This window comes from Ostrea edulis, chromosome 3, assembly GCF_947568905.1.
Source record: "Ostrea edulis chromosome 3, xbOstEdul1.1, whole genome shotgun sequence".
Classification (NCBI taxonomy): Eukaryota; Metazoa; Mollusca; class Bivalvia; order Ostreida; family Ostreidae; genus Ostrea; species Ostrea edulis.
The window spans coordinates 70,345,670-70,359,771 of record NC_079166.1 but is presented as its reverse complement, the minus strand read 5'-3'; the positions used below and the strand labels follow the sequence as shown (position 1 = coordinate 70,359,771).

Here is a 14,102-nt window from a genome sequence, read left to right as displayed (position 1 = left end):
CCTTGTCGACCGGCCATACCCCCTGTGAGCCTTATATCTTAATCAGGTAAACGGAGTAATCTGTAGTCAAAAGCAGTGTGTAAAATAGCCTAACAATTGGTATGAAACACGTCAGACAGCACTTGACCCAATGACAGGTTGCAATGGCAAATTAAATCGGTATAACGACCATAGAATTTGCGAAATGCCGACTTAAACGAAACTGTTGAAACCCCTGTAACGTCAAGTTGTTTGTCAGTAACCTACCTCAATTTAAAAACTGACCATACACAGAACAAGCTCTAAACACCATTTGAAGTTGATGATGGAATACTGCTACATAAATATTAAAAGTTGACGATGGAAAAGCTGAAGTTATCCCGTTGAGTTGTTAGTTTGCCGTTAACATTTAATTTCAATTAAGCACATAAGTATGAAACAGATGTGGTTAAACCCCTAGATTTCAACTTAGAGAAGGACTACATGACTGGAGTGTTATGTCATCTTTACGGAATAAATTCTTAAATACGCGAGGTCCTTTGATCATTGCCAATTGCAAGAAAGAATGTGTTACACAATCGTCAGCTTGGAATTATGATGGAAGAACAGTATCTACTATTATTGGATTCTTGGAACATTGTATACAATCAAAATACAGACCTTCACTATTTAACACCAATCTTTGAATCAAAATTGAATCCCCTTCACCCAAGGATTCTTTGTGCCAAGTTTTGTTGAAATTGGCCATGTGGTTCTGGAGAAGATCAAAATATGAAAAGTTTACTTCAACACCAAACAATTTTGGATCACAAAATCTCACTTGAGCCATCACGCTAACAATACATATTTGAGTACTCCTCTTATTTGATAAGGTGAAGAACACTGGATTAAAACACTAGGCATTGTGTAAATGAAATGTGGATTCTAAAAAATTTCAAAGAAATTTAGTAAATTGGAAATCACAAAACTTTCAAAACTCTATTTCAAATGTTTATTTCTGTCATTATTTTTGGTACATATTGTTATTAAATATCAAATTTACAAGATGTATTAAATCCATTTTATAATATCATGATTAATGATTGAAGAATATTTCAGTATTTATACTGTATTGTATAACAAAGACTGGTGTCACACCACATGGTGAGTATTTTATGAATCAATATTATGGAACTCAATGAAAACTGTTTCCCAGCTCTTGGTTTGGATTGAAAGTAACAGGACGTGATTTTCTTAAAATAAGACACATGTACATCAAAACTGTAGAGAGGAAATCCAGTATGCCTCAAATGTAAATATACAACTGGTATCAAAATGGTATAATAAATGTAAATAGATGAGGTACACTTATCATAAATGGAAATGTTGAATATCATCAGAGAAAGTTAAAACATCCAAGTATAGAATTTAAACTCTCTTAATGCTGGACAAAATCCTGTAGAAAATAAATACAAAACATAACACATATTATGGGACTAAAAAATGCTACCGGACTTGAATATCTAAACGAATGAAATATGCACTTTGCAGCTTGCCAATAAATTAATTTAATGCTCCATGCCATTGGTTAACGTTTGTATCTAGAATGTCTATATCATGTCTGACACACTGACACCTGATGTTTAACTTTTACTGAAATTCTCACTTTATATCTACCTAGACACTAACACTGGACACACACTACACAGTCCAGAATGTCCTGCTTCTGAACTCCAGTGAAACTGCCCTGTCACAATGCTGTTTTAGATTTGTCAAATAAACATCTCTTGGATTCTTGTAATTACATAAAGTTAGGAATAAAAAAATTTGTGTTTATGCAAAATATCTAATTCATTGTGAACCTTGCTGCATATGAAGAAATTGGACATTCTTGTGCATATGGTATTGAAACACTTTGATCACCAAATTATGGTCTCCAATGACTTAGACCTCTGAAGATGGGACAAAGGTTTCCGTTTCCGAGGTGGTGTTTTAGCACCCATGATTGGTAATGGTAATGAATCAATATCTGTTTCCAGAAATTCTTTCTGGAGCTTTGATTTAGGATTTCCAGAACCATCCGCAGACAAAGTGACTTTCTCGCCCATTCCTAATCTTGATTCTGAAATTGCAGGATGCTGTTCTCCCTTTCTCCTCTGCTTTACTTTCTCCAATTGTCTATTTGCTGGATCGACACTGCTGGTGTCTTTATTATCTTTCCCTCTGGGTTGTTTGTTTTCTTCTATCACAAAGTTCCGAACATTATGGAGGCCATTCCTAATTGTCATGGTAACTCTGAAATCATTTCGAAGTTTTGGAATATTTCTTGGCATTATCTCTGGCTTTTCCTTTTGGTTACTGTTTTTATTTTCTAAAGATGGAAATTCATCTTGTTGTTCCAAACATCTCTTTAATGGAACAGGCTCTTTGCTATTTTCAGACATAAGCATCTTTTTCTTCGGTGTAGCAGCACGCTTTTCAGGTGTTATTAAGTACTTGCTGAAAGAAAATCGATTCTCCCTCGTTGTTTGTAAATTTTCAAAATCTACAGGTTTCACCTCTGAATCTGGAGCAATGGTTGGTGAGTCACTTTGAAGCTTTGCGCTGCATGTGTGTAATTTATCAGCCGATGCTGTGGAGAAATGATCATCAATCTCTAGATCTCTTGTTGATTCTTTGTCTACAGCAGATTTCATTTCAAGTGAGTCAATTTCTGCATAAATTTGTTCTTGAGGAAAGAAAGTTTTCCGAATTTTGACTGGTGGACTAAAAGGCTTTCCCACAATGGGGCTATGCCATCCATTTTCTTTTGAGATTCGATGTCCCACTGTATTGTCCTTATCCACCTCCATAACACTACAAGTTTCAGACACACCAAGTCTGCTACAAGTCTCCTGCCCGCAGTCGTTTATATTTCCTGGCTGTGAAACAGTTTTTGTCTCACTGGCTTGTTGGTTTTGAGCAGTTTGTTGTATTACTTCATTTTCTTCCCCACTCTGATATGATTTTGGGGGAACAGGTGGTGGGGGTGGGGAGATATCGGTTTTGTCGACAACAGGAGGCTTCTTCCTGGGTGTAGGTTTGGGTTTCCATGGCACAGCATAAACAGGGGACTTCTCCAGAACAGATGATGTTGGTGTACCTGGCAGTTCACCTGCAGGAAACTGCTGAATCCCATGGTTACTATAAAACGGAGATAAGATTGTGAAATATTCTAAACATGCATACAAATGTTATATTCATACACCCATTAACTAGCAGCAAGAAAACTGTGTTCAAAGTTCATTTCTTAATGTGATATCTCATTTTATCGATGGTATATAGTCTAACATCCCTCTCGAGAATCTTTCACTCATGTGGAGACGTTGAGAACTTGAAGGTCAGCGATTACACAAAATCAGAACAAAGACCTACATGTATGTTATCACATTTTAAAATCATAAATACCCAAAATATATTAATCTCATGGGAATCAATGAGGGGATAGTTCTATTGCACGCAACATATGATGATTCAGTTTCGGGTCATAATGCAAGAGTAACAATGGATTCAAGAAGAAAAGTTTGACAGATTTGTGTTTTAACAATACAAAATCCTGTACAGACCACAGGACCTCCCAATATTTAAATACCCTTAATCAATAAATTATTGTACTTATATCAAGAGTACTCAGATGTTCGGAGGGCCTGTGGTGCAAATTATTTCACAAACATAGAAGAAAAGCTACAAACTGACTTGCATATTACCTGCTCTCAGACCTCAGTACAGATTGTCCAGCATTTGCCATTGGTAATGCATTTTTTGGTGTTTGGTAGTCTCCAAGTTCCTGTCAAAATTATTTGTTAAATTGCATTGACATTTTATACCTGTGCATGGTATCCATGATATGTTATCAAGCATGGGGTTCTTTGCATGCAAATTACAACCCAAAAAACAAGAGGCCCATCAGTCACAACACTCATGAGTCACAGACTCATCATAAGCTTTAATCTGTAGCCCTAGCTGTGGTCCCAAAGTAAACAATTAACTATTATTGGACAAATTGCTTAAATATAGATATATGATGTTAGCTAAGGTTTTAATAATAAAAGATCTAACACAAAAAGATCCCCCAAATCTTTCAAGTCCCCACCATCTTTCAAATTTCATACAAATCTGGTTTTTCAATGTAGCCAAAATATTAACAAACACCATTTATCATAATCATGAACTAGGAAAAAATATTTAGCATTGATATATGTGCATCTGTAAAGGGGAATTTCCACATTAAAGAGGAGGGAAAAAAAACGTCTGTAGAAAAAAAAGAATACACAAAAATTTAACACCAAACACATACATGTACACAACAATCTCAAGATTCTGATTCTTTCAAAACTTGTACAACATATAAGCATACCAAAGAGGACTGTGACTCAAACAAAGATAGGTTTGATGTCTGTAGATTTTTAGGTGGTGTCTTCCCAAAAGTGGAGAATGGTGAATCTGGTGGTCCCCATGGTTCAATGGACAACCGCTTAGACTTGGGACGTGTGAAACTAACAACCTCTTCCGTATCAAAGCTGAAAGTTCTCGTAGGATGGGCGGGGCATGGACTTTGGATCTCTGCACTCCCTCTGTAATATTTCTATTTGTCCAAAAAAGTTAAAAGATTGTTGTAAATGTACCTATTTGGCACAGTGTCTAATCAAGATATATAGCAAAATTTCAATTATAGGCATTTTAGCACAATCCTAAATTCACAACACATTTGAAAAGATGCATTGATATACAGTGTATATGTTAACTATTTTTTAGTGTATATGCAGTAATATGTTTTTTTAAAAAATTAGTTTGTATAGTAACCATGTTCATCTGATGTTCTAAAAATACATATTGAATTAGATATTTCTTTAATGTTCACTTTCTTTGCGACTGTTTCGTTATCATTAGGATAAATGTTCTGTCTTTATAAAAACTAAATCTAAGTATACTACATGTATATGTACCTTTATGTTTGATGTTAAATGTTAATAGTAGAAAGTAAATACAATAAAATTCATGATGGCCATAATTTGTAAAGATATAGGATGTAAGTTCTTGAAAGTTTTAATTACATAAAACATAACTTCATTTTGTAGTAATATAGGTTGTATATATACACATATAAAGGCCAAAGGGTGTCCCTAAATTTGTAGAACAAGACTAGTATCATATGAGAAAAAAAGAAAAGAAAGATCACTGCTCAAATAAATTGAAGTGATCGTGGCGATGAATAGAACATACAAAAAATGTACATGTGTACAAGACATTAATTATTAGTACACTAAAACTGATTGACTTTAGACTTGTACAAAAACTTTAATAATCTTAGAATCACATCTTGTATACATTTTTCATAAGATATTACCTGTAACTTTACATTAAGATGGCCACAGTATATGACAAAATCTTACAGCTTGATCTCAGAGTTTGTTGAGCATTTACCTGTGGCAGTTTTCTTTTGTTCCAAAGCTTTAGGAAAGTTTTGAAGTAGGCTTTCCTCTTTGGTGAAGACATCTCCTTGGAGTTTTTGTGTTTCTGTGGCAATAAATAAGACATGGCTGAATCATAACCAATTCCTATTATTGAAAATGAGACCGCAAACCTGGTAACATTTTATATTTTCAAACAAGGTTTCTAATTACAAATTCTAAGCTGTCGACCAAAACTATTTTTAATCATATCTATCTATCTATCTATATATATATACACACACACATACATATATACACACATATGCAACACTGAGATAGATATTATTCTTTTAATTTCACTCAAATTTCTCCACTAATTCTCCTTCGAATTTGATGAAGTACTAAAAATAAATTTGGTTTGTATATAGTTCATTGAAATTCAGGTATATTGATAAGCATTCAAGGAACCGTTTAAGTACCTCTGATGATAAAAGGCAGTTGTAGTAATGCAATAGCAAATTGTTGCAGTAGTCTTAACATTGAGGTAAGCTCCAATAATTCATATCCCCATGATGCATTAAGTCTCAAAATATGTGATTTTTAAAAATGTCATTGCACATTTTCTCATAAAATCAGATAAATATCTCTGTAATGATAGTGAAAATGGGGCTTTACGTAGTAAATTTTCACAGGTTATTGATTTTAATTTTGACTAGATCAATTAATCTGAGAAGATACTGAAAAATTATTGAAATGGTGTCCATTGCCTATATTTTGAATGAATTTTATACTGAAATTAATTTCAGAGACAGCTTGAAAGTACTACGAAGTAATGTTAATATTAAGTTTTCACTGATTTTCCAAGGAAGGTAACTCTTCCATGCCCACAACTCTTTTCAGTGATTAGAACCTTCATATGATGTAGACATTTCTGTATTGAAGTCCCCTATATTACGATTTCACAAAGTATGAGGAAAATTCATCCACATATAATATTTTCATAACACTACCCTGCCTATCCTTAAAACCACCTATTTTCTGAAAGAAGGGGACTTGTTTTAACCAGACTTGTACTTGCAATTCGTATGTTTTTATAAGGTCTCATGAGTTATCCTTAGTTAAAAATCCACATCTAGCCTACCTCTTCTTCAAGCCATGTGATAAACTCTATTTGTTTACTCAAGAAATCATCCATTGACAATTTGTCTGCAATGGAAAATATATTTTATATACACTATACAAAAAGCAAAAGCAACCATTACACAAACTTCTTCAGTTCAGAGTCAATATACTACTACTTAGTTCTACATGTGTACATGATCCGTTACACATTACTGTAATTATATCCGCTTCTACTGGTGAAAAAACAACATATCAAATGATTTTTCTGTTAACAATAATTGTGCTCCAATTGGATTTATGTATATATGCATCACTTTTCTCTTTTCTCTCTTGTTTTTCTTTTTCTTTCTTCTTGTCTCTTCTGATTGACTTCTTAGCAATAGACTGGAGTTTACGGCTTGCTTTATGAACATCATCACAGGATGACCCAGACACTAGGTAGAAAAATGACATAAATCTCCTTGTAAAGAAAATCATTATCTTTCACAAGCTATAATTCAATAAAATTTGACATAGTAATGATTTATCAACTTATATCATGTTTTAAATCTAATCATGATGTTCGTAGAGAATTTCAGATTGCACATCAATAAAGTATGACAACTTTCAGATTTAATGATACACTGTACATGTATTCTAGATATTGTACCTGCTGTCTCGGGTTCCGAGGTGTACGGTAACTTTCTGTTTTACAGTTTTAGTGATATTCTAGATAATGTACCTGCTGTCTCGGGTTCTGAGGTGTACAATAACTTTCTGTTTTACAGTTTTAGTGATATTCTAGATATTGTACCTGCTGTCTCGGGTTCCGAGGTGTACAATAACTTTCTGTTTTACAGTTTTAGTGATATTCTAGATATTGTACCTGCTGTCTCGGGTTCTGTGGTGTATGGTAACTTTGTGATATTCTAGATATTGTACCTGCTGTCTCGGGTTCTGAGGTGTACGGTAACTTTCTGTTTTACAATTTTAGTGATATTCTAGATATTGTACCTGCTGTCTCGGGTTCCGAGGTGTACGGTAACTTTCTGTTTTACAGTTTTAGTGATATTCTAGATATTGTACCTGCTGTCTCGGGTTCCGAGGTGTACGGTAACTTTCTGTTTTACAGTTTTAGTGATATTCTAGATATTGTACCTGCTGTCTCTGGTTCTGAGGTGCTCTGTCCAGATGTATCTCCCTGTCCCACTTCATCATCGGTCTCTCCATCCGAATCAACACCGACTTTGTTCAAGTCTATTTTTTCCCCCTCGAAATTCCTGCACTCTGATTTTTCTCCCTTGAGGTAAATAAACTCATGTTTGTCTCCCTTATTCCGTTTTTTGTCACCTGATGAGCTCAAGGAATTGGAGATAGCAAAGAAGCCTCTTTTCTTTGCCCTGTTTCAAATATTTAAAATATATGAAATTCATGTGTACATATCATTATACTTAAAGGGGTATGGACACGATTTGAGCTGATATCTTTAAAAAATTATATTTCTGTATAATTATTGTTTACAATGCTTAACAAAAGTATCTCTTTTGGTCAATCAAAATTTGAATATCAGTTGTTGAGTTACATCACTCACAATTCTTTGTTATGTAAACAAGGCTCGTACCATGTTTTTGTTTACAAATATTATTTAATAGAAAAATACCATGTTACAAAACAACATGAGATGTGCCAAACACAAGAAACTATTTCATTGTACAGAATTAACTTGTAATTTTAAAAATCTGCTTTAAACGAAACTTTTACTAATATATCTAACATATGCAAACAAAAACATGACACGAGGCTTGTTTACATTTCAAAGAATTGTGGACTCTGTATCCCCTATGTACCTTGACAACTGACATTCAAATCCTTGCAGAAAACTAGAAATACCTTAGTTAAGCATTATAAACACTAAAAATGGAAAAATAGAATTAGAAATTTTTCAGCTGAAATTGTGTCCATGCCCCTTTAATCGTGAACATGAGGAACACACATAACTTGTCAAACTTATTTCCTGAACCAAATTAATCATCATGAAAATGCATGCAACTTGTTACAGCTAAATACAGATTGGAGTTGCACCATTACAAATTTAGTGCATGTTCAATTCCATGAAAATTAGATCCTTTAATCTGCTCATCTACTATCGCTAGACATAGACCATGTGTTGCAAAAGTAGATGAGCGGATCAAAGAATCTAATCTTAATTAGATTGAGTGCATGTTTTATTTAAATGATGCAAGAAAACAAAATCATTAAATGCCTGGACTGAATTGGCACAGTTCAAAAGAAAAAATTTGATGCTCAGCCTACCCCATCATCAGTTCATATTCCACTGAGAAAGAATTTGATACAAATACGCTGATAGGCTACAAGTTGTTTGTAATTGTAGATAAAACTTATCAGACAAACTGTCCAATAATAACAATTACTTTTTATAACACAGTACTATCATGACTATCACTTGTGATGAATGTATGCTCACATAAAAGCATATAAATTTCATAGCCAATTAGACTTATATATTAAAGGTGCAAAACTCTAAATCCCTTTACGCCCAAGGGCATAGAATGATCAGGTAAATTACCATAAAGCAATTGCTAGATTTGATGGACAGGTGCAGTGTTTGTTTCAGACTACATTTTTTATTTCAAACATCGAAAGGTATGATTGCACTACCAAAAACAAAACCATAACTTGTCAGAATGTTATTCCTATAATGATATTTTGTATAAATATTAATTTCTTTTCTTTTTAAAATCTCACTTACCCTTAATTACTATACCAGGATGAGTTTGAATTTAGAAGAAAAGGGGAAGAAAAAAAATTCAGTGGTACATTACCCTTACAGCTGTTAAGACACAATTCCAGAACTTGATGAATAAATTTCTATCATGGTCAATTCAATGGTCATGAATTCAAAGTAAATGCCTGGAAAAATTCAGAAAGAAGAATAGTTTTCGATACTTTTGAAAGTCATGGATATCAGGATGTTGAATTTCTTTGGCCCTCGGGCTGATATCATATGGAGCCACTCGAGCTGATATGACATACGATATGGATATTAGCATGTATTAATATTCTCTCTTTAAATTAATGAATGAAATAGATAACTCGAAATTTAATATTTATTTAAAGTGGATATACTTTCGTAGATGCATGGAAATTTTTAATTAATACTATTTTGAATGTAATTCGCTTATCACATTCCTGAAAAGTGCACAAAATCCTGTTCTTGAAAATACCTAAAGACAATAAATATCTTCTTAGGTAGCTTCACACCTTCCCCATGAATAATCTAACTGTGTCTCAGGACAGGCCCTCACCATAGGACATTATCATTTTAACGATAGAACATTCTATCTAGGTATCACCCTGAACCGAGAATGGGAGCCCAAGGTGGCCCTCATCATAGTTCATGCCTCGGCTGATAATGTTTGGCCTCTTAGGGCCACTATCCCAACAAACCCATTATCCAAAGTCATGAGTCTGCCCAGGCAAAGGCTGATAGTGATACCGGACACTGCAGCTGCACACAAAATAATCGTGTATCCTGCTTTATTATATAGCTAATAAATAGTCTATCATAAAATCTGCGTAAAATCTAGAGAAAGTTAGCGTTCAATATCCTGAGAATTTATTGAACGCTAACTTTGCATTGCGTAAATTGTATGCGCCCGAAACATTCCAAGTATGAGCGTTCAATATTGACGTTACCGTAACGACGTAAACAAGCCAAAATGGCAGACGGCGGTCCTCCGAATCTGACAGAGCCGGTATTTGATATTTACTTAAGCAAATGTTTTACTGTACATAAATTATAATGTCCCCATTCACAAAATCATTTTGCTTCATGCATTAATGACGGATTAAATATTGAACAGTTAAGAAATGCATGCCGATATTGCACACCTTCACCTTAGATGCCAATATTGATGAATTCTCGTCTATTTTGGAGTAGTTTGAGTGAAAAGGGATATAATTTAACAACTAAACACTTTAGCTATATAATAAAAGGGTTATTGAACTTATATAGGTGAATATTGACACTCGTTGGCTGTCAAAATGCACTCGCAAGCTCGTGCATTTTGACAGCCAACTCGTGCCAATATTCACCAATATAAGTTCAATAACCCTATATTACTGAAGAAAAACAATCCACTGCACCTCTATCATATTTTGGTGTAGGCAAAAGAAAAGCACTGTGTATTAAATATAAACAAACAAAACCTCTGAATAAGGAGACTCCAAACCGTTATATATGTGTATGTAGTATTTTTTTTTTCTCGATCTCCTTTTACAGTTTAAAAACAGATATTGGGACCAAAATGTCGCAAAGCTATCTAAGTCGATATATATCGTGGGATGTTGTACCATAAAGTCTACCTGAATTTGTCCATGTTTAAATCAAATACGTATACGATAACTAGCTAAGTAACATTCCATTCAATCCCTAGAGCTCTTTTATTCCTTTGAAAATTTTGATTCCGCCGCCCAGTCTTACTCAAACTTCGGCGCGACGGGCCGATATCGATATTCGTAGTCACAAACGCTTGAAAGACGTAAAGACATATGGAATGCAGAATTACCAAAATTTGCAAAAGAAAATCTTTCTGTAAAAAAAAAATGTATATTTATTGCTTATTAGATAAAATCATGATAAAATAAAAAGAAAATTAGGCCTAATGAAGTAATTTAATTCTCTGTCAAACGACATTCACATGATCAGTAAATGCGCAAGGTGAAGGTCATTTTCTTACTAGTTAACAACTAGCAACTGGGCTGTGTATAGGATATAGATCTTCAAGTTCGTATCTATACCCACAATCATTATAAACTAAATGAATATGTTTTCGAAATGGAGAACTTTACACAAAATAATCGGGAATCAGTGTGCTGTTCATAAAATTAAATGCAAAAACCTATCCGGATATGGAGGCAGAAAGTATGGAAGTACGCTTGTGTCACCATTAAAGAAAACTCCAACTGTGACAGATTCCGCCAAAGTTAGGGAGATCATAGACTCCTACGACACTTTTCTGTTAGATTTGGACGGTACATTGTGGGCGACTGACCACTACAACTCTATCCCAGGAATTCCAAGAGCCATTGAATTTTTAAGGAAACTGGGAAAGCAGATTCTTTTTGTAACCAACAATAGCTTTCACTCAAATTCTCATTACCTTCACAAATTCAAGACTCAAGGCTTTGAGGCAGAGGAAGATGAAGTCTTTGGAGTGGCATATGTTGCGGCCTTGTACCTTAAAGATATTCTTAACATTACAGGCCAAGTCTATATGATGGGAACACACGGCATGGCAAATGAAATGGATAAAATTGGACTGAAATATTTTGGTTTAGGACCCGATCCTGATATCTCAAGTTTGCATGTTGATGACCTTCTTAACATGGAATTCAGAGAAAATGTCCAGGCAGTCCTAATGGGATTTGATAAGGACTTCCATTACAACAAAATTTACAAATCGGCAAGTTACTTAACAGACAAAAACTGTCATTTCGTTGCGACCAATGACGCAGAGATTGCTGTCAAAATTGCCCCCAACAGACTACAGCCGACAACTGGAAGTCTTATTCAGTCTGTAGCAGTGGCATCCAAACGAAATCCCAAAGTTGTTGGTAAACCTCACACTCTGATGTTTGAATGTATTTTGGGAAAGTACCCCGGAACGGACAAGAAGAGGACTCTTTTTGTAGGGGACAGTTTGAAAGCCGACATTAGATTTGCGAATAATGTTGGGATTGATTCTGCCCTTGTACTGACTGGTGCAAACAAAGTGAAAGATATACAGAACTATCCAGATGCCGTTCCAACATATGTCATGCCATCTTTTGCAGATCTTTATATACGTTAAACATATACATGTAATAATCAAATTGGGTTGGGTTTGATTTGTTTTGGTGCTGTTAGAGATATAGTGACTTTTCACTCTGATGTCATCATTTCCCATAAGCAATGTTTGCTTTCTCTTGAACCTAATTATTCGGGCTACACAATATGTTCCATCTAATTTAATGCATATCAATTCTTGATCACAATATGTGATCTGTCTTTGTGACTCTGATAGAACCTGAAACATTGCATTTTAAAAATATTAATGATTACAATTATATAAATACAGGGCAACAAATGTTGTAAATGCATTAAATGGTACATGTATGATCAGGAAAATGAGACATTGCACCGAATGGTTGTATCAGGAGGTGCTATTTTTTTTTAAAGAGTTTACAACCATCAGCTAATAGATCCATCAACAGGGTACCAATCTATGTATGAATGAGTACATTGCTTCTTTGCAGGCTATTGTCAATTACTTTTCATGGATATCTGCTAAGAATATTTTTTGTTTTGTATCTTGCTTCTAGTTTTCAGCAAGCTTTCATCCACTGTGTACACTGTATCACATGACATAAACTGAGACTAATACACACATGTATTTATTTTTATTGAACTAATAGCACTGTAATCTCGATAACACTAAACATGCTAAACAAGCAGTTTTGTTTGTAATAATAATGCTTTAAATTCGTCAGTAAAGAAAGTGATGGCTACTTCTGACATTTGTTCTGTAATGGATCTAAGCAGATGAAGATCTGTCCATTGTAACAAATATTTTTGTCATGTAAATGCCCACAATATACCTGTTGTAGTAAGTAAAACTAAAAACAATCGCATGAAGTATATATATTACAAATCAATCATCAAATACAGAACCAAATGTTCTGCTCGACAAGTCCATATACTTGTCAACATCCTAATTGTTGCCTTATAAAGAAAAATTACAGCAATAGTATATACAAAAAGTAACATATGGTACATCTAGAATTATCATATTTTATCACTAATTTGTGTCAAAGTCCAATTTTTATTTCATAAGACAAACTTGCTATTTTGTTGAAATAGATTGATTTTACTCTGAATACACATTGATATTAATTTAATGGAGAGAAAAATTCCTTTAGCAGTACAATACGCTTAATATAATCCATGTGTGAATCTAGCGGGAGTTGGGACCCCCACCCCCTGCAGGGTATATACTTGTATCATCATGATTTAAGAAATGAAAAAAAAATTAGTATTACAGTTGTGTGCTAAGTATTAAATAAGGACAGAACCAATCACAATATTATCATACAATAATCATATACGAAGTATTTTCAAAGGAATGCACACTGAAATAATTTGTTTGATATTAATTTTTTCATTTACAATTTACATCATTACCAGTGATTGATATAACAATTTTATACAATTCATGCTCAAATGATCTATGTTTAAACAAAGTTAGGATTCAACATATTAATAATTTACACCTTTCACTATTTTGACAAAGACAAACTTCTGGACAATTTAAGCCTTTGACTAACAGCATTATATGCTATTTATTGCATTATAATTAATAAGTAACTTTAGCACAGTTAAACTCTCAAGTCTTCGTTCATCATTGGCAAAATCATTTATCAGGCAGGGAAACCAAAGATTATATAATGAAGGCTCTGAATCGAATTCATGCACTAAAGCCCCCCCCCCCCCCCCCCCCCCCCCCCCCCCCCCCCAGCTTTGGGTTTAATTAAACTCCTGACAAAAAGTTC

The 14,102-nt window shown here is 34.1% G+C and overlaps 2 protein-coding genes across 2 annotated transcripts; one reads left to right on the top strand and one right to left on the bottom strand.

The window, feature by feature from the left end:
- Positions 1-953: 953 nt before the first annotated feature.
- On the bottom strand, positions 954-11,025 carry LOC125677014 (uncharacterized protein DDB_G0284459-like). The gene is made up of 8 exons (XM_048914921.2): positions 10,878-11,025; positions 7,650-7,891; positions 6,827-6,946; positions 6,532-6,596; positions 5,422-5,514; positions 4,355-4,582; positions 3,705-3,784; positions 954-3,141 (listed from the first exon to the last, which is right to left on the bottom strand). Exons 1-8 carry the CDS (start codon positions 10,889-10,891, stop codon positions 1,878-1,880), a joined length of 2,106 nt encoding a protein of 701 aa, XP_048770878.2. The 5' UTR covers positions 10,892-11,025; the 3' UTR covers positions 954-1,877.
- Positions 11,026-11,212: 187 nt separating this feature from the next.
- LOC125674081 (uncharacterized) lies at positions 11,213-13,061 on the top strand. The gene has a single exon (XM_048911121.2). The coding sequence runs from the start codon at positions 11,333-11,335 to the stop codon at positions 12,362-12,364; it is 1,032 nt and encodes a 343-aa protein (XP_048767078.1). The 5' UTR covers positions 11,213-11,332; the 3' UTR covers positions 12,365-13,061.
- Positions 13,062-14,102: the final 1,041 nt, after the last annotated feature.

What these genes read in the sequence shown, in the direction of transcription:
- LOC125674081 (XM_048911121.2), top strand. Translation starts at nt 11,333, where the DNA reads ATGAATATGTTTTCGAAATGGAGAACTTTACACAAAATAATCGGGAAT.
- LOC125677014 (XM_048914921.2), bottom strand. An exon ending in TTGAGTCACAGTCCTCTTTG is followed by an intron (nt 3,785 to 4,354) that starts GTATGCTTATAT and finishes TAATTTTGACAG; the next exon opens with GAACTTGGAGACTACCAAAC. An exon ending in GTACTGAGGTCTGAGAGCAG is followed by an intron (nt 3,142 to 3,704) that starts GTAATATGCAAG and finishes TCCGTTTTATAG; the next exon opens with TAACCATGGGATTCAGCAGT.